This window comes from Pezoporus wallicus, unplaced genomic scaffold (genome assembly GCF_028554395.1).
Source record: "Pezoporus wallicus isolate ANWC-B61680 ecotype Strahan unplaced genomic scaffold, APGP_CSIRO_Pwel_v1 contig_6597, whole genome shotgun sequence".
NCBI lineage: Eukaryota > Metazoa > Chordata > Aves > Psittaciformes > Psittacidae > Pezoporus > Pezoporus wallicus.
Window position 1 is genome coordinate 65,932 of NW_026635331.1, and position 26,137 is coordinate 92,068.

General features: G+C 43.6%; 1 protein-coding gene across 1 annotated transcript; it reads left to right on the plus strand.

The window, feature by feature from the left end:
- The first annotated feature begins 9,768 nt into the window (after nucleotides 1–9,768).
- On the plus strand, nucleotides 9,769–22,150 carry MGST2 (microsomal glutathione S-transferase 2). Its single transcript, XM_057418925.1, has 5 exons — nucleotides 9,769–9,915; nucleotides 15,619–15,718; nucleotides 16,889–16,959; nucleotides 18,754–18,835; nucleotides 21,933–22,150. Exons 1-5 carry the CDS (start codon nucleotides 9,858–9,860, stop codon nucleotides 22,063–22,065), a joined length of 444 nt encoding a protein of 147 aa, XP_057274908.1. The 5' UTR covers nucleotides 9,769–9,857; the 3' UTR covers nucleotides 22,066–22,150.
- The last annotated feature ends 3,987 nt before the right edge of the window (nucleotides 22,151–26,137 follow it).

Sequence of the window (26,137 nt, forward strand, 5' to 3'; positions counted from 1 at the left end):
ATCTTTTTTGCCCATTAAAGAGTTGATCTCCTTCTACTTCCCTTTGGGGAAATGTGGAAATTAAAGTGATAGGTAAAACCAGAACCAAAATCTTAAGATAATACTTATCTAGCAAATACCAAAACCGAAATCACAATAATGCCTGTCCAAAATTAAAAAGGGATACGCTTCCAAAATTACATAAAGTGCTTTTATTTCCTTTTGAACTAACAATTTGTGAATGATGCTGGAACAATACAACTTGAAGCACGTTCTCTTATTCTGTGCCCATGGTGTTCAGGCTATGAGTATTTTGCAAGAGAATGCTGCTTATGTAACCATGCCCACATATGGCAATGCGCACATAGCTCTATCCACCAGGGGAACTAAGCACAATTTTTATGTTGATGCACTTGAAAGTCAAGAAAGTTGAAATGCTGCTTCCCTACCTGCAGTCCAGATTTCAGCAGGTAGGCATTCCCCTGACATTTTATTTATTGCTCTATTTTCTTCAGTCATTTTTCTTTTAGACTACTTGAGCAAGGCTTTCTACAGGAACAGTACTGGTCAGAGAAAATAGACCAAAACCTGCCTTTTGGTCCTCCTCTAGGGCAAGGCTGCCCACTTCCCTCAATTCCTCAGTGCTTACAGAATACACCTACACCAGCTCCTGTGTGCTGGTGATCTTCCATAGCTTCAGCAAATGACCAACAACCACTCATCTCCTCTTTGCTCCCTTCTCATTTTGAGATGCAGGTGAGGGAAATTCACACATCTTCCTTGAGAGCGGCAAGGAAAAACTTCGTGCACTTCTGTTGCCTCCGTGGACACTTCAGTAACTTGCGGAAGCCGTATACCAGGTGTGAGATGGGTCATACTATGTGGCTTGACCACTTGAGCTCTTCCTGGTTAGAAAGAGCAGCTAATGCATGAAGCACCCGTGTGTAGCTCCCACTAGTCCTCACAGGAGATACCATTTTTCTGGCAATTGGGGAAGTCAGGATTGTAGAGGAGGATGTTGTCAAACAGGTGAGGCAGTTACAGGTCTGTTTGATGTTTACGACAGATTTTGAGGGCATAAAGTAAGTTTGCCGTTGACAGACCATCAACTTGTCCCTTCTTGGTCCTTTCTGTAATATATGTTGACAAATAAAGTGGTGTTGCTCTGAAGTTATCACAGTGCCTGTGTCATGGGCAAGGACTATAGTATGGCACCAGTAAGCAAAGGAGAACAAGGACAGGAGCAGTTTGCACATGCCATCAATTACACAAAGAAGAACTGTGCTACTGAAATCCAAGAAACTGAAGTGTGTAACACTGATTAGGAATAGGTATAAATGGCACATACTCTTTCATATTGATACAACACAATGTTTCCCACAGTTTCCCACAAGCATCCTGTTCCTCCTCAGGAAGATAACTAATGGATTTTAGGAGCTGAGGGGGCTTTTTCTGTCAGAGAGGTGCGAGAGTGCTGTGGAATGGAAGGAAATACGATTGCTGTATTCAGCAGGGAGAAGTGCTACACACTCATGTCAGTGGCCCTGGATCTCAATGAAAGATATTTATAACTCTGCCTCTGAAGAAGATGAAAGTAGTTCTTATGCTGAGAAAGGGAAGAAAGAGTGTTACCTAAAAATAAACGTCCCAAGTCAATGCCACCAGTTTCTACATTTTCTCTTTCAGAGCTGGCTAAATGAAATATACAAAGAAGCATTAGGGTTGTTGAAAAGTAATAAGTCCATTTTGGAATTATAATGGCTTTTACACTCCAATTTTGCTAATTTATCAGCAGTTTTCTATACTCTGCAATATTATCTCTCACAGAGCTGAGAAAGGCAATTCAGTCAGCACAAGGATGTTGGCTGGTCCAAACAGATACCAGGGTAAGGTGACCGATGAAAGCACACACTAATTGCACTCCCATGTTACTTGGTTTAACTCCTGCTAACCTCCAGACAAGCATTACCAGATTATGCTGTAAGCTGATGCTCCTTCTCTGCTTCTTTTTCCACCAGAAAACCCAGAGGGGTTTTCAAGCTGAAGAAGACTGAAAACTACCCTTTGACTGGGCTATGCTCATGCAGTAATTTCAAAGCACTCTCCAAATGTCTTTGCAGTTTCACAAACTCCTGGTTAGTAAGGTGTTGCACCCACCTGGGGTGCAGAGACACTGCTGGGTAGGTGGAGCTGTGAAACTCAGATCTCTTGAGTTTGACTACAGTGGAAGCTGTGCTTAGAAGGGATGCAAAGTAAAAAAAAACAAGCAAAATCCATAAATAAGATTTGTTTCTCATAGTCACTGTAGACTCAGGAAAGAAACAGCTGACAGTGGACCACCACTGCAGATCACTTCTGTCCTGGTTTGGTATCAGAGAGCTCCTTCCTAAGCAACCAGCCCACCCAAGGAGGGGCTAAGTGAGCCTGATTTGGAGCTTGTTTTCTTTCTCTGAAGAACAGCTGGGTTACAATCTCCTCTCCTCTACTGGTGCAATCCCATAGAAATGTGAGCTGCCCCCTCCTTGCAGGTGTATCTCGCTGTTGTAGCACCTTAGCACTGGGCCTTCGCTTCTATCACGGTCTTCATTTCAAGGCTTTGCAAAGGTTTTCATTCTAAAAAGCCCATTCAAAAAAGCTGTTTTTAATAATCTCTGCTGTAGGAAAACTGGATTTTAAAGTGGATTCAGAGTCTCCAGCTTTTAGACCAAGACTTCTATTTGTCTCTACTTGCTGATAAGTGAGCGGATGTAGAGCAGGCAGTAAGTATGCGTTAGAGCTGCAGTCAGAAACCATTTCTGCATTCAATTCCAATAGATCACAAATATATAAACAGTAACTAAACATACAATCTAAATAGCATAGTGGGAAATTAACAAACCAACCCTGTATGTACACATCCGCTGTCAGTCAGAAGAGTTGAATGAGAAAAAAAGATGTACAACCCCATCTTTTTAAACTTTGCTGTACTTTGGAGATGGATTTTACCCTCCTCTGCAGAGCTCGAGCCCCGGTGAGGTGGACATTTTGTGTTCTGGGTCAGCTTGTATGCTGCTTGTTGTGCTGACACTGCGTGACAATCATCTGCTGAACCAAATGACCGGTCTTGTTTGCCAGCCACCTACATGCAGTCAGCCTTAGTTCAAAACCAGGTTATTTCTTAAAGCAAAGGAGGGGACTTCTACTCGGGAAATCAAAAGGGTTCCTTCGGCTGAGATAGCAGGGCACACACCAGTAGTTCTGGCATACCCCAGCAGAGGGCAATGGCAGACGTACATATGCATCTTCCCTTCCTCATGAGCACCGCTTGCTCATAAAAAAAGTTCTGTCAGATCCTGTAACAGGCTGGGGAGGCAGTCCGTGCTAAGAAATGGAATAAAACCCATCTAGAACTGAGGCAAGGCCCAGTAGAAGATCTGGCAGCACATAACTAGCCAGCAGCACAAAACAAGTTTTTTTCTGTCTGATCTGAGTAATTTGATATCAAGTAAGGAAAGGCCTCAGCAGGATTTTCATTGTAAGATCAGAAAACATGTGGTCTGGCTTCTTGCTGTGCCCTCTTAGAGAAAACAGATAAGTGAAGCTGTATTTCTTCTTTGGCACATCCACAAATGTAAACTGGAAAGACTAAGCTGGAAGTAAGTAGGGTAGAGACTCAGACATCAGGAAAAGCCCCGGCTGCTTTAACTGTTCATGGTGATGTTTTCATTTTGAAATTTCAATGTTAGCCTTCGTGTCCTTTTGAAAGGGACAGAAAGTGACTTGGAGCAGAATGTTAAATGCATGCATGCCTAAAAATGAAATCTGCAATTCGAGGCAGTTAAACCAGACTCACACTGGATTTTTTGCACTTCTGAGTATAAAACCTTGGATGTCTCAATTTGGGACTGAAAAATAGAAACCTCCAGACCCAGTAATCACTTTAGAAAAACGCCAGTGATATTGCATGTCACATGCACTGAAATGCAGTGACCAGTCACTAATTAGTCAGATGTGCCAGCCACAGAAGCATGTAAGAATTACTTGTGTTGACCAAGGGAGGATGTGAAGAAATTTTTACAAATCCTTTCATGGCAGTAACCATAAATGATACATAAACAGCAACAGGAGCAACTGCTGCTGTAATATTGCTGTCATTTGTTGTGTGTGCATAAGCAGGCACTGCAAGGCAAAATGACTGTCGGAGGAGACAGAAACATGTTGCCAAGCAACAGGAGACCCTGGCCTGGGGACCCCCTTCCTTGCCTGGGAGCAGACAAAGCTTCCTGGGCCTCCTGGCTTTAATGTATAACCACTCCAAAAGCTAAGCTAGCATCCATCAGGGGAGAGTGGACATGGGTGGAGCGAGAAGCATGAGCGGCAATGAGAGCAGAGCCTCTTAATTGGCGAGGAGAGGCTGCGGAGACCAAGAGGCGAAATGGCAATTGCATTGAGGAGGGATACGGAAAAGAACTGAGGGTATAGACAGAAGCCAAGACAGAATGGAGCATGGCTGATCCAACAGTGCTTGGATCAAATCTCCCCAGCGTGGAAGGGCTGGACCAGCCGAGGGCTGCCCGGGCCGGAGAGAGATGGAGGAGCATGGTGGAAGGAAGAAACTCTCCAGGTCGTGTTTTTTTTCCAAACATGTCCGTGTAAATACAGAACTCACAGTATCAGCTGCTCACGTTATTTTTCTTGAGGAAGCTGGCATCTAGGTCCCTGCATGTTCTGCTACATGCCAGATGAGAGAAAGCTGCAGAGTCTGGAATTCAAAGCTCAAGGGTAGCAGCAAGGTACCCGCTCTGGTTTCTGTCTCTGCCGTTAACCTTCTCTGATAGCACAGCCAAGTCACACAGACTCTCAAGTGAATCTCAGAGAATTGGGCATCCCACCTGATAGAAATCTGGGAGCAGCTGAACGCACAGCTACAGAAGTCATCTTAGAAAACTGTCAGCTTTTCAGTTATGACATTGACTGGAGTGGCTGCATTCCCTTGGTAGCTGGCTTCAAGCAAGCATCACTCTGACACTGAGAGCCAACATTTACTAATAGCATCTCTGAAAAGTTGAAGATGGAAGTAATAAATAATGGCACGCAGTTGTGACTGTCTGTAACACAAGCTGTATTGAAGAGTTGGCAGGGCTGGAGGGCCTAGCTCACCAGCTAGCTGAGTGAATGCTGAGATCTGCCTTGTTGCCTGAAGGCATTAGGTAAGGCTGAACACGAGCACAATTTACCTCCTACTTCCTAAGCATAACTGATTTGCACAAATATGGAATTAAACTTCCTTCTGTATGGATGAAAAGACTCCCCTGGGCTGAAGTGGTTCACTAATTAAAGTAGCCCTTTGTCCAAGGTTAGCAAGTTAAAAAATAGCAAGTGTGATGTCACAAATCTACTAGATGCTGTGAAGGGAGACAAGAGACGTACAACCAATACATCTTCAAATCTCTTGCTGAATCTCCATTAATCCCCTGCATTCCAGATATCAGAGCAGCCATAGTGGCCTGAGGATCTGCTTCCAGCTGGTCAATAGCAACAGGAAAATCTTTAAACCACCTTTTGATCCAGACATCGTGCAGGATCTGTATTTTACAGACCAGCCCTTCGTTCTCCCAAGACTACCTGCTGCAAACTGGAGATACTGTATGCAGAGCCAGCAGGACTGTGCCATGCAGGAAGTATTCAAATGTCTGGAAGCACCGCTGCCTCCCAGATCCCATCACTTATTAATTACCTGTTATTCATTGCTGAGATGCTGCCAATTTGTATTATACAGGCAGTCAAGCAAGGTGATCATATTGGCCCACAGCAGCTTCAGCCTGTGAGTGAGGTGCAGAGTGTAAGGCACACTGATTTCCACAGGGTAAAGAATCTGGGAGAGTTGCTTCTCATCTTCGGGCATAATCACATACACTGACAAAAGAAATGTGACTTTGCCTAACTTCCTCCTCAGACATTATGTGACTGCAAAGGCTACCACATCCTGTCTCCAGTCTGGTAGCTTTTGTAGCACAGTAAACCTCTCACAAAAAGAAAGTCAAAGGAGAGAATGGAAATAGCTTTGTATACTGCATTTCTTCCTCTTCTGCTGAATGGGAGAGTCAGGCTTTGCAGAATCCCTTTCTCGTGTTAGGCTGTACCTCTTCTCTGGAGAATTACCCCTTGTTCCAGAAGCATTCAGGGTAGGAGGAGGAGATCTGAGACATGGGAGGTGAGGCATATGCTGCCTCTACTAAGTTGTATGCCCCAGGTATTCCTCAATCACCATGTATACACAGCAGTGCAGATGTGCTTGTATGTGCACCATTTTCCTGAATGGGTTCTGATAATCATTCCCAAGCAGCTGCACTTCCAAGCAACTCAGAGCTGAGAACAGGCGCAGGTATTTTAAGAAAATAACCACAATTTTTAACAGAAAAGCACTGTTTTAACAAATGACAACCCTACACTGTAATTACATGAGGATACTTCTTATAATAATTGAGACTCCTCTTTTTGCTGCTACTTTGAAAGCCTGGTGTGGTTACAATGGGATATTATGCAAGATTGGCCCAGTTTATGTTTTACATGCATATGTAAAAATACATTATTCTCTGTTGCAGTCCAGAATTGCACTCCACATATGTTCTTGCGATGTCCAAAGTAGAAGAATATAATGATACCCAAAGGCCATAAGGAAATCCAAGAGGCCTATGCACATGTGGGAATTTATGAGCATATAGCAACTCACATTAATACTGATGGGAGTTAAAGCACATCAATCTTTTGTACACTCAGATGAGAACACTATGAACCAATTCTTCCCTGACTTACATCCAGCACTGAGGGAGGTGACAGAAGGCTGCAGAAGGTGTAGATCGAGGAAGAGCCCAAACCTCTGGCTGTTCCTGTATTTAATGCTTTTAAATCTGCTCTGCCACCACTATCAGTAACAGTCTGATCCCGTGCTACTGGTGTCCAGAGGATGGGGATGGAAAATAAGGATCTGTGTTATAATTCAGTAACACTGCCACAAAGCAGGGGACTCTGAACAGCCAGACCTTAAAATGAACTGGGTAAAATGAACTGTTCAGCATTCCTCTGAGGCCCAATAGAAAGTACGTACAAAACAACAGCAGACATGGGTTACAACCAGTATTTAGGAGGTAGAAATAGGAACATCTGAAGGAATAAACTTATTTGCTTCCTCTTTTGCCTGTTCCCTAGATCTGATTAATTTAAAGTCTGAGTATAACCCAGCGCCACATCGGCCCATGTTTTTTGTAATATATTGTTGAAAAGCAGAGTAAATTAATAAACCACAGAGATCACTACTGTTACTGCTGTAGCTAAACTGCTTTTGATACATGAGCCAGCCTCATACATTGTAATAGTCTTGATTTACCCTATGAACATTTCCAGTGAAATATATGACAGTTCAGATATGTTTTCCCTTATGGCCAGAGAAGCCTCTCTGTTCTTCAGATGCTGTCTTCTAGAAGCTGTTTAAAAATAAAAGATGCTGCACTTGTGACTGGCCTTTAAAAAGTTACACCCAAGTACAGACTGAACACTGCCCTTTGCAAAGCTCTCTTCAGCTCTTTCAGAGACAAAAACTGAGCAGCTTTGACAGTGTAACTCCATTAAAAGAGCTTATCTGATAAGTCTGGTTTCACACTTAAAATGCTTTTGGTCTCACTACCCCGACCATCTGCTCTCGTGACAGCAGTTCTGCCACCCTGCTGGGATTTGCTTTCAGTGCTGGTCAACAGGAGCTTCTGGAGAGAAGAGCCAGCCTCTTTGGGAAGCTCTGCTAGGGACACACAGCTCAGCAAGATGCAGGACTGCTAATTTGCCTTAAATCCTGTGGCTACGCTTAGCCCTGATACACAGCTGCTGCGTGAAACTAGCAAGTCCAATGCCTCAGTTTCCACTGCTGTAAATTATGATTAGAGAAACTTGTTTTCCCTATAGAGCACACATACAAAGTATGGGGCAGCAATAAAATACCACTGTTTCCAAATGGGAAAGACGTAAGTCTTAAGATACCACTGGTATCACTGAGTTCACATTAAATTTCACTGCTCAGAACCGCTGTTCTTGCTCTGGAGACAGCTTTGGACAGCTGCAGAACACATGCTTCAACAGAAGCAGTGATAAGCAAAGCACATATGAAATACATGCAAGTGAAGGAAATGCAAAATCGAATTACATTTGTGAGGAGCAAGCTGAGAAATCAGCCACAGACAAGCTGTCAGAATATCCTGGAGGAAATCTTGTGGTTAATCCTGGCATCTATTTATATTGGGGCTTATGCACATCATAAAACTCTGGGCATCTGAGGTACTACTGTATTTCCATAATCATAAATAAACCCAACCTTGTTTTGTGAATGATCTGACTTTCTATTCTGGGTTACAGAGGGAGTAAACATAACATTGGCTGTGGACTACATATGACTAAAAGCATTAGAAATCTATAGGCAACTACTACTAATGGAAAGTGAACAGAGTGCTAAGCAGACTGTAGCTCAGCCATAATGGACATGTTACTTAGAATATTTCTGTGGATTTAACCCCTTGCCCTAAAGTGTATTCCTGGTTACTTCTAAGTCAGTCTTTGCTGGATTTTGCATGTCCATTGGCATTTTGAAATTCACATCCTTTGAATAAAGTCAGAAAAAAACCCATAACTTCCATGTCTAGCTTTAAAATGTTTAGCTCTTGTGGTTTTAACTGTTCAAACAACTGGCTCTGTCAGAGTTTTCCTTCACTTCCTTATACCAGCAGGGTGACAGTGCTTTGAACATTTCTGAGCCTGCCCCTAAAAACATAGAAAGACCATGTGGTCAGAAAGCCAACCCATACTACAACAGGAACTGCAATTAAAGCACATAAATCACCAATTAGAGAGTTATAAAGCACAAACATCCAACTACCGTTATTACAGTATATCTACTCTTCCAATCTTTAGAAAGAACAATATCCTGAAAGAATACCTAAGAAATAACCTTTTGAAATTTGGCAAGATGAAATAACTGAAAGTCCTTTTTACATTAGCTTTTAAAATCAGCAAACTTAAATTAACTCAATGCAATATCCCACTTTAATATCTGCTGGGACACAGTGGATAATCCTGGAGTAGCAACAAACATTACATTGGTTTTGTTCCAGTGGTCTTACAGGATCATAAAGGCTAACAGCACTAAACTTCCTGTTAGCTAAGGTTAGCTGGTGAAAAAAATGCTCCTTCAGAGAATCTCTCTCATTTTTTAGGACCAGGAATAAGCTATAGGAAGTGTAGCCCAGGCAGTAAAGTGAGGGCAAATGTTTCTTCCTTTGTCAGTTGTTTTACCCCTTGAACTATCCTGAGCAATTCCTTTCTGCATGCTGACTGGCTGTAAAGTGGCTGTCATGCCACCTGCCAGAGCCCAAGTTGTGCCATGTTGGGCAAAACCCTAAATCAAATGTAGGTACGATACAAAGCTCTGCTCCCCTCTCATGTCTCCAGCACCTGCTGCTCTCAAGAGGCACTATTAGTGATGGACACAGACCTCACTGCACTAGACCCTGTAAAAACACAGAATAACAAGACCTCACCCCCAAAGAGATTGCAGCTGAAACTGAAGACAGAAAAGATCAGCTGAATCCACAGAGGCAGGGAAGGCTGGTTTTGTTCTCTCGGCACTTTCACACAGCAAGAAGCAGGCAGGGCTGGCTAACTGCATCTGAACGGCAGTGAAAAACAGCCATAATTCTGCACTCTTGATTTAAAAAGTTAGGCTGTATTATTTCTTGGGCAGACCTTTGTTGCAGTGCTGAAAAGCACTGTAATTCTCCCACCTGTTGTTTTTCCTCATTGCTCACTCAAGCTCTCCTATACACACATCCTGCTTGCACACGGAAGCTGGTGGGAACATGGCTGGTGATTTAATTTTCCTTGCGGCTGTCTCTCTTCTTTCCGCCCTCCAGCAATGTAAGATGTGTGGGGTTGCGTGGCTGGGGCTGGGGGAGGCTTCTACCAGTTCTGAAGCACTGGGAATTATTTAATGGTAAATTGGCTGCTCTGTGACTTTAATTCCCAAGAACTCCAAAGATTTTCTCACCAGAGCATTGTTTACTCTCTCTGCAGTCTGAGACAGAGCTGGCTCACTGTGATAGATTACTTTTCCCTGTGGGAGAAACTGATTTGTTTTCAGTTCTGGTTTGTTTGCTGACTTTTTGGAATCATGCTGTTGTGAGAGCATGTAGCTAGACATGAAGTAACCCCAAAGCCACACGTGTCTTGGTTTCGGTTCTTATTTAGGCACCTATACAACTGAAAACTCTAAAGTGAGAGTAAATTTATGAAATCAGATGCCTCAGTGCTGGATTGAAAGCGCTGTAAAAGCTGTTTGCTGAAATAGAGATATATACTAAGTATCTGAAATGAAAGAAAGCAGCAAACCTTTACACCAGGCAGCAATAATAGGAGATATTCCATATTATGTCCTCATCATTACATTTCTTTAAGATCTAAACAGATTTATTTTATGCCCTGCTGATATGCCTCTGAGAATCAAGGACTAGGGGAAGAAGTGGTCAAGTTTGAGATCCTCTTTTGCCGTGTATCAGTCTCAAACTGCAGTAGTCTTTTTAATGCTTGTCATTATTGTCTTTGAAATATGTCGATTCATACAGTTGTGTTTACACCAGGAAACAAGGTACATTTTGAAGACATTTGTGCTATACTAGTATGAGATTAAGAAATAACATTTGTACCTGGCAGAAAATAATCTTGAGAATGGGACCTTTTCAGATTAAAAGAAGTGCAACACAACAGAAGGCAAATAAAAAGCCCTAAAGCTTACATTCACTTTTTCTGTTATCAGATCAGCTACAACCTTCCCTGTGATCGTCACAGAACATTTCTGTCTGGTGGCAATATTTATCATCAACTTCTGTGAAAGTTCAACTTGCCTGCCTTGATTTTTAATGTAAAAGTTTGGAGGATCAAAACCAAACATTATCCAGACAAGGGCTGCAGTTTGAAAATTCAAGGAATTGTAAGATACTGAAACTGTGAAGGGAGGAGGAAAACACCTATGTTCTTCCTTGTGGTGGTTAATCCATAGTAGTTTATCTTAGTTAAAAGGACATAAAAGACAAGATAACCTGGTTTTGAATTTATGCTGGCAGTCTGACCTCAAGCCCAAAGAGAAACCTGTGTATGAATCTGATGTGCTGATCTGATTTAATTCATCACAGCTTGGCTTACTGTCAGCATGCTTTCTAGCATGGGCAAACCAACACAACTTAATTTATCAGAGTTCAAATGAACATTGTGAAACTGGCACCATAATCATATGTTATAACCAGTTCATACAAGGGGGTTAACTCAACTTGTGAACACTTGCTGTGAGCAAAATACGCTGCACATGCACAGCACTGGGTGCTCTCTTTGCTCTTCTATTTTTTCTGCTGAACCTCTGGTCCTGAGTTAGGGAGGTGCTGATGGGCAGTATGATCTCCATGAAGCAGTGCTGCAAGTCAGGTTTCACTTAGCAGTAGTCAGAGGTATGAGGTTTAGTGTCTCAGAACCATGAGTTATTCAAGGAATCAGGTCAGTCAAAGATTAATCTCTGCAAGAAATTCTCTAGGGTAGAAAGAAAGAGCAGATACAATGCAAGAAGTGGTTTCCAGCCATGAATCTAGTTTTAAGCAGCTAAGATTTGCTTGAGAGATTAGTGTTTTGTACAGCGATGGGAAAACAAGGGAATCCAATGAAAGGACAGAATGAATCCTAGTTATTGATACAGGAGAGTACAGGGAGGACAGGAGTCCCACTACTCCTCTATTTGAAGTATCTCTCTGAACTAGCACCTTTTTAAATCCCTTTTAATAATTCCAGGACCTAGCAAGACATTATTAAAAAGACATTTGATTTTTTTTAAAGGTTGTTAGGCCAGGCTGTGCAGATTAACATGCACCATCATGTACTGTGACACAGGTAGCAGCTTCTCTACAGGCTTTTTAACACATATAAAATGTTTGAGAGCAATGGTCCATGGAAGCCTGCTTTGTCCCGTATTTTCAGACTAAAGATATTAACTCAGTAACCATAAATGCTACCTGAAAATGAAAGCAAAAAAAGGCAAACAAAGGCAAGTCAAGCATACTTTGTAACTACCTCAATCATGTAATTTAGCCTGCTAGAATTTAACAACTTGGTACATGAGGAAGAAAAGGCTATGAAAGTCTTTGCTTACTCCTACTGCAATGCTTTCTGGAGTCCCCATGACAGGCCTTCTGGTGGGTGGGACAGAAGAGCTCTCCCATTGCTTTATTCTGTACTTTAGTCCTTGCTAAACCATAATCACAAAACTCAAGTTCAGAGTTAGATCGCTACTTTCCATTCACCAGAAAGGAATTAGAAGGCGAGTCCTATGCAGTTAACAAAAATACAGTAATTATTCCTCTCCTGAGCTCATTTTGAGCCCCTGGTTGGCACATGTCTTGTTCGGCACACCAGGCTCACCTTTTCTTTGAAGGTGACAGACATGACTTTAGTTCTCCCATGCCAGAGCTCGGTTTTCAATGGCATATAAAAGCCCACTTGCCCCAGCTTCAAAGTTCCCATCAATCACAGTGGAAGCCACTAAAGAAGTAGGCTTTATGATGGTCAGCTGTGCTATGGTAATAGCACAGCCTGTTTCTGCCTATGGTCAGCCAGTCTCCCATGCCTACGTCTATGCCCCTCAAACCAAAGCCTTGCTCACCAAGCAATACAAGGGCAAATCATGTACAGCTGAGACCAGGGTTAAACCATGGCTTTGACAATTTGCTTTGGTTAATTGTACTGAACAAAAGCAATTTGGCTCCTACAGTGCCTTAATCTTCTTATTCAACTGATTTGGATGCAATGACCTGCGTTGGCTTGCCTTAGTTCCTGAGTAGAAAAAAGACTGGTCCCAGGCTGGTTCTAAGCATTGAGTGGTTCAGTGTGGCCAGAAAACAAGGAACTCATTGCTGGCTAAAACCATAATTGCACAAAACACTGCGGCTCACCTACCACTTTGACTGATAAGCCAGGGAGGATTGTGCCCTCAGCAAGTTTGCCGATGACACCAAGCTGTGTGGTTCGGTTGATACCCTGCAGGGAAGGAATGCCATCCAGAGGGACCTTGACACGCTTGTGAGGTGGGCTGATGCCAACCTCATGAAGTTTAACCATGACAAGGTCTTACACCTGGGTTGGAGCAATCCCAGGCACAGCTACAGGTTGGGCAGAGAAGAGATTCAGAGCAACCCTGCGGAGAAGGACTTGGCGGTGTTGGTCGATGAGAAAATGAACATGAGCCGGCTTCAGTGTGCGCTTGCAGCCCAGGAAGTCAACCGTATCCTGGGCTGCATCAAAAGCAGCGTGACCAGCAGGTCGAAGGAGGTGATCCTGCCCCTCTTCTCTGCTCTCGTGAGACCTCACCTGGAGTATTGTGTGCAGTTCTGGTGTCCTCAACATGAAAAGGACATGGAACTGTTGGAACAAGTCCAGAGAAGGGCCACGAGGATGATCATGGGACTGGAGCACCTTCTGTATGAAGACAGGCTGAGAAAGTTGGGGCTGTTCAGCCTGGAGAAGAGAAGACTGCGTGGAGACTTCCTAGCAGCCTTCCAGTTTCTGAAGGGGGCCTATAGGGATGCTGGAGAGGGACTCTTCATTAGGGACTGTAGTGATAGGACAAGGGGTAACGGGTTAAAACTTAAACAGGGGAAGTTTAGATTGGATATAAGGAAGAAGTTCTTTACTGTGAGGGTGGTGAGGCACTGGAATGGGTTGCCCAGGGAAGCTGTGAATTCTCCATCCCTGGCAGTGTTCAAGGCCAGGTTGGACAGAGCCTTGGGTGACATGGTTTAGTGTGAGGGTGTCCCTGCCCATGGAAGGAGGGTTGGAACTAGATGATCTCAAGGTCCTTTCCAACCCTAACTATTCTGTGATTCTATGATTTGCCAGGACATAGTAGCATTTGTCATGAAAAATAAATTATTTTGAGGGTGACAGAAGTTAAAAAGCAACTTTTCAGTTAAGTTTTCCTGGAAAATATTTCTCAGAGGTAATTCTTGTGAATCCATGGGTTTCAGTCTCCCTGAAGCATGTTTCCTAAACCTTCCCTGCTACCATTTTTCCTTTCTGAAGGGCTAGAAGGTGTCAAATAACAGATGAATCACCAGGCATAACACGAGATGCGAGGGTGGAAGCAGAGGAGGTCTTGCTCGATGCTAATACAGTGAAAGGTCCTGTAAACCTGCCTCACAGAGAGATCCTGAGATGCTCTGTTTAGTCTCTGGAGAGCAAGGGTAAGAGGTCACTTGAGCACAGCCCGTAATTACTTACATGGGGAGAAGACAGGAGGGAAAATGCTTTTTTGGGAAAAGGCTTTGCCACAAGGCTAAGACGTAAGAAGTGCACAGGGCAGCACCACTAAGCTCTCCAGCTGTATTTTAATGCCACTGCTCCCAGAAGGGAGGACAGAAGGTGTGCTCCAGGCTTCCCCTTTAGACAAGTCTTTTTAGTGAACTCAGGTGGGTGCCTGGTTTCTGGATTCAGGAAAAGTTTACATACAAGACAGACAGCAAGAGGTGTCTCATAGAGGGTGGCTATGACATGGCTGGAAAAATAACTCCAGGTACCCAGAGAATTTTAAAATCAGACAGGGTGATGCCTAATAGCTCTGCTGCATACTGAAAATCGCTGCCTATTGCCTTTTGTCCTTGCAAGCCTTTGTTCAACTTTGAAGGGGAGACTTTTGCAATAAGGACATCAGTAAAATGAGGTACACATGTATACATCAGAAGTGATCTTAGAAATACAGATCAGAAGAGCAGAGATAGTGTTTGATTGGTTTGGTTTTTTTTTGTAACTGATATTTAGTCACTGTACAGTAAGAACCTGTCTTCTTCATTGCACTGCATGAGCTCTAAAAATGGTTTTTACAAGACAGGTAAATACTTTCAGGTCCAATGAGTGGAGGTGGAAACAGCATAGGTCTGCAACAGATAGCTCTGAGAGCCCTCCAGCAGATGAGGTGGAGAGCAGGGAACAGGATACAGTCTCCCCAGCTGCAGCTCTCTGCTCTTTCCAACATGCTGTATTTTGAGAGTTCGAGACAATAGATGGAAATGCATGTGCTATAAGATATGGGTAAATAACCTTAAAAAAGCAGCTGATTTTTGTTTCCAAAGATGTAACACTGCCCCTTAGTTCAAAGCATCACAGCTCTTAGTGTCACTAAATCAAAATGACTGTACGTTCGTCAAGCAAGCACCTCTGTCAGTGCAATTTGGTTACTGAGGTACTGCTAAGGCAGCTCAGTGCCACTGCAGTGTGACTGGACTGCTCCTAGGCTGTGTAGCTCTAGGATTCAGGTGAGGCAGAAAGATATTGAAGTCACTGCAAGTGCAGCAAATACAAAAAGAGAATGAATGTATTCCTGAAAGAGCAATTTCCCCCCTTCCTTGTGAGTGTCACTCTTAAGATGTAGACTTCTGTAGGAAAAAAACAGTTTCTCTTCTATTGGTCTCTATCAAATGGAATGGAAAGAGCTGAAGAACAATGATCTCTCTTTTAAAAATTACTGACATGTTAGGGGTGCGTCTGAATCAAAGAACTGTGTAATTCATGAGCCCTTATTCTTGCTTGCAGGTCATTTTGCTTGGCTGGTGGGGAAATCAAGAATGAAGCACAAGGTCATCTCCCCGGCTGTCACTGGAGCTCCAGAATTTGACAGAACATTTCGTGCACAGTAAGTCCCAAGATCATTAATTTGGTGGCAATAAATAACAATTCAGTCCAGAAGAGAAGCAAAAACATTGTCTTGAAATGTTTCCTTTTCTTTGCATCCTTTGCTCAAAAGGAAATACAGAAAAATTATGAGCAGGTTGCTTTTCAAACCATTCAGGGGTAAGTTTAACTCATTTAAAACAGTCACTGCTCAAATTCTGATCAAACTAGGCAGTTAGATTACCCAAACCTGAGCAGGGGCTGAGAGCTAATGTGTTGTAACTTAAGGAATGCAAATGTTCTGGATTTAGCAAGCTGTGCTGTCAGTTCTTGGATTGTGGCTGACATCAAACTCTGGAAGACAAGAGCACAGAAAACCTCTGTCTTCACAGTAAGTAACAGTGGAACAGCCTGTCTAAGAAGACTGTTTTCCTAAAGGGCTTCAGTCTGTGATTAGCTAATGACCCTATGCAAAAGTATTTATATTTATTTCAAACAATTCTATCTGCTGTAGCTGTAGTGGTTAACAATAACGAGGCATAGCCATCAGACAACACGTTAGACAACAGAACATGTTAGATATAGAAGGCTGCCTAATGAATTGAAAAGAAATTAATTCAGAACAACCAAGAAGGCATTGGTGGGAAAACTGACAATGCCCACAAACAAAGTTGTTATGGTCCTGGCCGTAAGAAGATCTATCATGAGCTGTCTGTGCCTGATAGCACTTCATAAGGCAGCTGGCCTCAGCAGAGCAATCCAAGCTGCCTACGCACAGCTCTCTGCTTCCTCTTGCAGGCCCGGGAATGCTGACCCATAAACTTGCATACTGAGTATGGAGAGAAGTGATTAACATCACATTCATGTGCTGGAATTCGTGCCTGCCTCTGCTGCAAAGGCACTTGGTTCAGGATCATTTGTCCCATTGATTTCAATGTAGCTGGGATCCAGACCCTAGACCCTTGTCCAAGTTTTAGTACCGGGAAAATATTTCAAACAATCTGTATTTGAGATTAAAAAGAAGAAAATTTTTTAAGAGTGCCTAATTCTGGCTTGATTATGCTCCCACTGGATTCAATAGCATTCACTTCAGTGGCAGTAAAATAAGGCCAAAGCTGATTCTCTTTGAAAATCCCACCCATAGTTCTTTTCCATTCCAGACTAATGATGTTCTTTCAAATTTATTCTGCAGACAAAACTGTGTGGAGTTTTACCCAATATTCCTGACTGCCCTCTGGACTGCGGGGTGGTTTTTTAATCAAGGTGAACAGTTCTCATTTTTATCTTGGTCCGAGAAGTTTTACATAACTTTTTAAAACACTTTAATTTTATAAGAAGGCACATTGCTGTAGACATCTTTTCCCCTCCTTTTAATTGCATTGTCTTAGCACAGCCTTCATAGAATAGTGCTCTATGACACTGAAATCCCCACTTAGCCATGGCATTTCACATAGTCCCACCAGCTTTTACTTCTGTGCAAACCAAGCAGCCAGTATGTGGCACATCTGTCATACAGTCAGTGGATTTTCAGGGTGAATCATTCAGAAAAGCAGCTCCCAGATGCTTCCCTGAGCAACTATTTGCACATTATGGGACAGTCCTACCAGGACATCAAGCATAGCTATCGTCCCTTGGGAGAAGGCAGCCTGAAAAGACTTGGGTCAGAGCACTCGTCCCTGTGGCTGGACCCCGGTTGGTGGAGACAGAGCTCAAGCCAGGAAAGCTTTGGGATTTTACATCCCAGATGAATGACACTACCACTGGGCTATGACTCATTTGTTTGTATGCAGCAGGGACTCCTGAAAACCTATTGTGTTTTCCCAGGCACCTGTCGGGGGGCATTTTTTTACCATATGTTCTGAGTTCAGACACCACCGAGCTTTCATACCTCTCACTCTGTTGGTCTTTTGAAGGTCGGTCCATGCTATCTCCTAACAGTCATGGGATGGACTCTGATAGAACCAAAACTTTTGACAGAGCCTCTTTTGAACTCTGCTCTCTTAAACCTTCCCCAGCTGATGTTTTTAGAAGCATGAAGCCTGAGGGCTGGAGAAAGGACAACTAGCTCATGCCCGCTTCATCCTTTCTCAAGCTTTCTTCTAAATGTCATTTTGTTTTGAGGCTTTCTTATAGCTACAGTCCCATCTCTTTTGCAAATCCAATGTAAACTCAAAGTAGTACCACTTAAGTCAACAAATTGCATGTGAAGTAATGACACTTGAATCAAAGAAGATCACAGTTGCTAGCCAGCAACACAGACGATGCTGTCACATGTAAAAAAAATGATTGCTTTAACCTCCCCTCTAAATCATTTTTTCAGCTGAGTATCTCCTATAGGCATGTTTATATGAGTTAATCCAGAGCACAGTAAAAGCTGTCCTCTGTAATACTTGCTCACAGTGTTTGAAAGAACACAGAATTAACTAGCACTGCTTAGTCCTGGATAATACAACTGACCTACACACCCTGCTCCATCTATCAAATGGAGGTGACTTTATACTCTTCCCTCAGGGAGGCCAGAAAGCTAACTTCACTACAGCCTTCTCTCATGTTCTTGGATAAAAGCTGCTATATAAATGCAAAGCAGGTTATTAACAACATAAATAAGATTCTCTTTCCAAAACAAACACTCCCCTTTAGCATGAACTGCCATAACAATAAGAAATGACAGTGCTGGGTCAAGCCACAGTGCTCCAGCCCACTATTCTGTCTCTGGGATAACTGACAAACGGGGGGTGGGGGGGGAGCTACAGTTTCCTGTCAGGTCTTTAGAGCTGCTTTTCTGGGAATGCTTTGAGATTTTTCTGGACAGTCCTATGACCACCTCTATCTGTAAACCCATATCAAGAGCCTCCTGCAATGAACGTTTAAGGATACATACATACTAATTCTTTCCCAAAAGAACCTCCCAGGGTAGGGGTAGCTATGAAAATCTCCAGAGCTATATAAATAGAAAACATCATTAAAGTGGTTAACCCTAATGGTTACTTTAGTGTTCACAATACTCATTTTGAAGTTTTCTAACTTTTTTTTTCCCTACTATCTTTTCTTCATTAGAATTAGCTTCCTTTCTGGGTGTGCTGTACATGTTTGCCCGCTACAAGTACTTCTGTGGTTACATACTGTCTGTGAAAGGAAGGTAAGGAGTTACCAACTGAATGCAGGTTAAAAGCTCCAGGCTGTGGTCTGAAGCTGGGCTGAGAGCCAAGGGCTGGCAATGGGAAGTGACTATAACTGAATGCAACACGTGTAAAGTGTCAGTGAGAGGTCTGAAGCAGGAGGAGGGCTGGCTGTTACAATAGAAGCCTAGGTTAAGTTGTGCCTGTGCTACAGGTCACAAGAGGGAAAAGGTCTGATGCTCACCTTGTGGGTGCCTGCTTTGTACTGAGAAGAACGACAGCCAGACTTGGAGAGATCTGAAAACAGAAGAGCAGTTTTGCAGCTCAGGACTGCCGTAGAATGAACGGGAGACTGCTCAGGCAAGGCTTGCATTGTGCCTACCTGCTGAGATTTTCCTTTTTCTTCAGCTTGTCACATTAAGCTTTACTCTAGCCACACAAAATGCAAGCAAATCTGGCCTTGTAGGCTGATGAACTTTTGTCAAGCAGATAAGAGAACACAGCTTCAGATAAACATGTTAATGAATTCATGTTTACAAGTGCACAGCATCTCGTAAACATGAATTCTGCTTCAACAAACGTGCACACTGGTAAAACACCCCTCCACTAGAAACACTCAAACACACTGTATATTTCCTGTTTCACTGAAGCCACTGCACCATCTTCTGTGTCCTGACCTAAGTCTCCTCTTCCAGCATACGTATCAGTCATAAAAAGGAAATAACACAATACACGCTCATCGTAAAATTAAAAGAATTGTGATGTATATTACGAGAGGAAGATAGCAAACATCAGACTATTTTGTAGTGAATGATCCTGCAGCAACAAAAGACTGTAATACTGGGCTATTTTCTATAGCTTGTGTACCAGTGTTCCCATTCTCCTTCACTACAGTCTCCACTAGCCCTTTACCCTCTTTAGAAGACCTGTTGCTTAAGAGAAGGGAGAGACTATGTTTGCCAGAGCAAATAAATGGAGATAATTTTGTATCTCCCACTAAGAGCTGCTCTAATTCAAACAATGCAGTGTACACCAGCCACAAGACTGGCAACTATTAAAGAAGTCTGGGGAGCAAACCCATGTAAATAAATGAACAAGTAGAGCATAACAGACTCTAATCAACAAACTAGCAAGTCCTTTGTTTAAGAAATCATAGAATCATCACAGAATCATAGAATGGTTTTGGTTTGGGTTGGGAAGGACCTTAAAGATCATTCAGTGTCAACCACCCTACCACAGGCAGGGACACCTTCCACTAGACCAGGTTGTTCCAAGCCCCATCCAACCTGGCCTTGAACACTGCCAGGGATGGGGCAGCCACAGCTTCCCTGGGCAACCTGTGCCAGTGCCTCACCACCCTCACAGGGAAGAACTTCTTGCTAATATCTAATCTAAATCTCCCCTCTGTCAATTTAAAGCCATTCCCTCTTGTATCTATACTTGCCCTTGTAAAAAGTCTCTCTCCAGCTTTTTTGTAGGCCTCTTTAGGTACCTTCCCCATGCTTTACTTCAGTACTCTTAGACCAATAGATTCAACCTCTCAAGGAAGCCTGAGAACAGTGGCTGGCTTCACTGTTAGAGCTCTGCATTCTGGTGAGACTCTGTTATCTTTGCAGAATAGAGGGTGCCAAGATTCAGCCTGGCAGCCCTAGGAAATGGCTTTGCTCACGAGGTCTGCCGCTGCAGGCCTGCCTGCTGCTAACCTCCAGTGGGTACTTCAGCTACAGGTCAGCACAAGTCAGGCAGGCAGAACCTGGCCCCAAACATACAAGAAGCCTTCAGCAGCACTACCAGCACAGAGGTAATTAGTCTTCACACCGATTCTCAGCTGAAATCACTGACTACAGCCGTGCTGATTATAAAGACAAACCAGCTCCACACGCTCAAAGAGCTGGTTTGCGATGCTTCCTTCAGCACTTGACTACATGAATTGCAGTTCAGATTTGCCAGGGCTGGATCTTTTAAGAACACAGCAGGAATATGCACTTCTACTTGGTTTCTGTGCTGGAGTGACTTTTGCAAAAGGATAGCTGTATCCTCTATCCTTCTGTCCAGCTGGCTCGAACAGACACTTAAAGGGCTCAGCTAAAGACTTCTTTCATACTCTCCTGAAACTGAGAAAATCTTGTACTTCACCATTTTTAAATCCACATATAGATGCAGCATGCCCAGAAAGACTACTTAGATCAAGTCTTTAGGCACCAGAGAGATTCTTAGGCTCCCTGAGCACCTAATCTCTTCGACCTCTGTGGATAAGGGGATAGGTAGCTATAAAACAAAGGCTGATGAGCTCCCCAGACCTCTCTCTAATACTGATGTGATGGGATTCTCCAAAGACACCTTTTGTTGCTTGCTCTGCTGGCAGAGGCCAACCCAGCAGCAAATCCTAAAATACACCTATCACACCAGAGTCTGCACCAAGGCAACAGAGAGCAGACCCGAGAGAGTTTGCATGGAGGGGAAGCTCCCTGCTCACATGTGCTCAAAAAGTGTTGCAGAGCTGAAGGGCTCTCCCAGCCTCTTCTGTGGGAGTTTTCCATTTTGTACAAATAAAATAGCCTGATCCTCTCCATCCCTGGCAAGTACCTGAATCACTGATTTTTTAGGATCAATGCTCTTCCTTTTCTGGTGCAAAAATCAGTCTCCAAGTCAAAGTGATAACCCAGAAGCAGACCTCCCAGCTCAGTGGAAAGTACCCGACTGACAGATGTGGATGTAAGAGATATAGACAGCTCCCCCTCTGTCCCTAAGGCTTCTCTCCCACATTCCTGCACCTAGAGTTGTGGTGAGGTGCTCAAGCTTGTTTGTGGCTTTACCTGCAGGCCTTCATGGTACTGGGATGAGGTAGCTTCATCCTGGAGCAAGTTCTTAACTTCTATGTGAATATTTAGAAACACTGGGGAGAGTTTTCCCAAAGAGAGGACACTGGGAGTCTCTTTCCTCCCTAGCAACAGCTGGATGTGGGAATGGTTCATTACCAAAACATCGCAGGATAGCGTTGCAGCAGTGATCCTGTATGATTCTACACACCTCTTCTTAATTGGTGTGGACAAGCAGCTTCACTGTAAACATACCATGTACCACTCTTAACAGTATCTTTCTGCTTTCCACTTCTAGGTTAACAGGGTTTTATTTCAGTTTGATAATTCTAACTTGCTTGGTAACCCTGGGTGCAGCAGGGATTGGTAACAGCTTTCTGGATGAATACATGGACTTCAGCATTATGAAGAAACTCCGTAAATGGTTCTGAATATTTTTGTTTTAATAAATAAGTAACATGGATGCTTTCCCTGAACAGCAAAAAATGATAAGCTGCATGTGAATAAAGCTTCAAAGTTCTTTACTAACAGCCCATTGCAATGGAAAATGCATGTTTTTCTTGAGCTGTATGTGTTTTCTCCTTCCCCTACACTCTGGAAAAAGTCAGTAAGACAGAATATCATGTCACATCTGCAGTTGCAATTAAATGTCCTGTTTTCCCACACAGTATAGTAAACCCTCAACAAATTACATCAAACTAAAGCCATTAATTCCTAATTTAGTTACAACTGGCACTGCGAGCATCAGCCCATCTTTCTTACCCAATGTCCTTCAGCTTTGCCAATGCTTCTGTAGTGTTCCTTTACTCCTCTTTACTTCTCCCAGCAGTGCCATCCATTCTGCACAACTGTAAAAACACACTGCGATGTGATACGTGGCTGCGAGGTTCCCAGTTTTCCAAGTACATCCAGTCCCACTGCAGGAGGCTGTTTAAACATGTCTGGAAACACCGCTTTCTTCAGGAAAACATTCAAAGCTGCACTTGACCCTAGTGAAGCCCTTTTGATTTTATATGCACGTTTACAGTTCAACACATGCTCAAACACTCTTCTGGTAGAAGTGGGGCCCTCCTGTAGGCAGATCCCAGTCCTGACACAAAGCCTCCTGAAGACAGGCTGTACCCGCAGTGCAGCACTTGTGAGAGGGAGAGCCAGCCCAGACAAAAAGGCAGCACAGATGCTTGCCTAACAATTGGGTCTACTGCATTGTCTCCCCCTGAGGCACAGATGGCTGGGGTGTGAGACAGACTAGACAAACATCCCAGCATGGCCACAGCTCTGGGAATCATAAAATGACAATGAAAAGCAAACTGGCTATGAAAACAGTTTGCTGCTAAAGGGGGGAAAGGCATGGCTTACCACCATGAGCTCAAAGTATGCTGATGGTCAATTTAAACTATGTGGAAGAACAGAGAAGCAAGGTCATGCCTGTTTTGGTACCTCCTGATAATCCCGACTATTTAGGCAATGTTGAATATAGTCACGCTAGGGCCAGCAGGCAGAGATTTTCTTCGTCATGCCACTGAAGACATGATTTGGCCAAAATACTGCACACTTACAGTGGTGTTCAGTCAGGTCAATATAATGAACATCATTGAATCACAGAATCATGGTTTATGTTGCAAGGGACCTTAAAGCTCATTCAGTTCCAACCGCCCCTGCCATTCACTAGACGAGACTGCTCCAAGCCCCATCCAGCCTGGCCTTGAACACTGCCAGGGACAGGGTATCTGCAGCCTCTCTGGGCAACTAATTCCAGGGCCTCACCACCCTTACAGTGAAGAACTTCTTCCTAGTATCAAACCTAAATATGTTTATGGCCTTTCTTGAAGTATATTGTCGTTGATAACCTGACCAGAAAACAGTTCTGTTGGATCAGGTTCATAATAACCTTTCAAATGAAACAGGTTGTGATTAAAAGACACAACTTAGTGCCTGCGGGTGGCAAAGGCTGAAATGACATTTGAAACAACAGAATGAAACAAGTGCAAAGGTGCAAGACTTGGGTTCAATAATGTCAGCCAAGGGGAAAAAGACAGATCATGGTGGTGAACCATGAACAGGCTGGAGCTGATAGAGCTGCAGAAAGGGCAACTCTCCAGTACTTACCTCCACGGAGAAAGCACGACAGGGCCAGATTTAACCACCACAGAAATCACCAGGAATACTTCCACTGCCTTTCTTTGTATGGGCTGAAAGACAGAAAATCCACCTGCTCACCTGCCAGTGGTGCTGTCAGATGGTCACTGGCAGAAGAAAGTGCTGTCACCACTATCAAAACCAAAACAGAAGCCCAAACTACCCAACAGGCATGAAATACCCACCAGAGGAGGCCCAGAGGTGGCTAGCTGTAATCAAATATGTCTTTCCCTCTGAAGTTATCCCATTCCAAGCTTACCTGCTGTAGTTTCTGGCATGTTTATAGACAGCTTGCCATGCCCCATCTACTAGTCTAGTCTGTGCTGTTCTGTCCTATTCCATAGAAAGGAATAAACTGCTGTCACACAGGGACAATGTTACATGCCAAGAAATGCAGGTGTGAGGCTGCAAAGTATCATCCAGCAGCACAAATCTAGAGTGCTGGGAAGAAACATGAACCTAATGTTTTAGGAGCTGTACCAGCTAATGAGAGGGCAGAAGTCAGCCCAGAGCTGAGGATCCCACCTGTCTTCTGAGTCTTTTTCCCCACTAAGCCAGGACAGAATGCCTACAATGCGGAAGTCTTGAAGACTGACTCCTCTATAATTAAAGACAAAATACACCTGTAATAAATGGATGCTGTCAGATTCAGCACTGAGTTTAAATCTAGTGAGAGCCACACCATTTCCTGCCTGCAGATGGAGGAGTCAGTGTCAAGCTGCACACTCAGCATACACTGTGAGTTGATGCAAATGTTCATCTGTCAGTCACAGTCAGAAATGATGATGGTCCCTGCTGCAGCTTCAGAGCCAGTCAGTACTTAGGGGCCTCTTTGCTGAAAGCATCTTTTCTCAGCAAAGGCTCTGCCAGCAAATGCTGAGGAGGAGCTCTGGCAAACTGCTCTGATCTGTGCCAGCCTCCTTCTTTTGCCCCATTTTCCACATCTAGAATGAATGGTAAAGGACTGACACTAAGGAGAGAAGAGCAAGCTCACCTTAAAGGTGGTACATGGAACCAAGCCCCACTTACATCCTGAGGAGCAAGCTGTGCAAACAGAGATCCAGTGCCTGATTCCCCATGACTCCCTGGCAGGCTGGAGATACAGAGCAGTCAGTGTTGAGCCTTGAGGCCACGCAGCATGTTTATCTTAATTTATATAAATTCAACAGGTCTAATGCGCTTTCCAATGGGCTTCTGACAACACGGTTCTCACACTGTAGTAGTGGAAAGTAGGGAACTACTCTAAGCATGTGTCTTCACACTCCGTCAGTTCCCCCATCTCTTCTTTCCAGCTCTACGTCCAACCCTGCACCTTTCTTCCCCCTCACTTCCCCTCCCCAGATCTCAGGGACAGGACTCCTGCCCCCCGGGCCCTCCGTGTTGTGAGCTGCTCCAGTACACCCGGCACAGGCTGTACCCTGCCTGTAACAACCTGACTCTGGGCAGGCAAGGGCAGCTCTGCAGGGTGCAGTCAGGCAGCTCTGGATCTGGCTTCCCTCCTCCCCCCAGAACATCACCCACCGTGGCGCAGGAGTGGGGCGAGATGACCCTATAAGCCAGCCTGGTAGATGAGTCAGATAACCATCTTTTATTGGGGTGTTCTTTTTTTTTGTTTTGTTTTGTTTTTCTTTAAAAGTGGTACGTTAACATCAGGTCTTTCTCTACATTTCCAGAGCTCTGTACAGGTCTTAAGAGGAAATAAGCAATGCTTAATGTACAAAGTAAAAACAGAAAACTAGAAAAATCTGAGTAAAATGGAGCAAGTTGCTGTCAGGGATACAGTACAAATTAGTAATTAGACGTCATCTGAAGTGCAATACCACTGCAGTAAGGATGAGTTAAGGAATGAAATAAAAATACTCTATTTTAAACAAACAGTATATATATATATTTTTATATGTATATATTTTACAGATAGTAGACCCAGAGATATCTGTAGAATTGTAAAAACATATTTACAAATAACTTTTATTTTTTTTTTTTAACATTACATATACATCAGCACCATAGTAAGAAAGAAAAAAAACCCCAAATCTAATAGTAGTAGTTGGTCCCGGAACAGAGTATTTGGAGGAAGCTTTACAAAGACAACAGAGACTCAGTCTTCACCACTATTTATTCACCAAAGCCCGTATCTCCCTGACACACACGGATTTGCACTTGGTGGTTGTGTGTTTCTAACCCCGCACTGCGCAGCTCTGTGCTGGCAGGCGACCCCTGATCACTGGCACCCAAGGAAGGGATGCTGTGCCAGCCTCAGTGCTGTCGGCTCACTGCCTCCTCATCCCGGCATACCTCTGCCACACAGGACAGGTTGCGCCACACCAGCCCATCTCTCCTTTCACCCACACACTCACACAGACA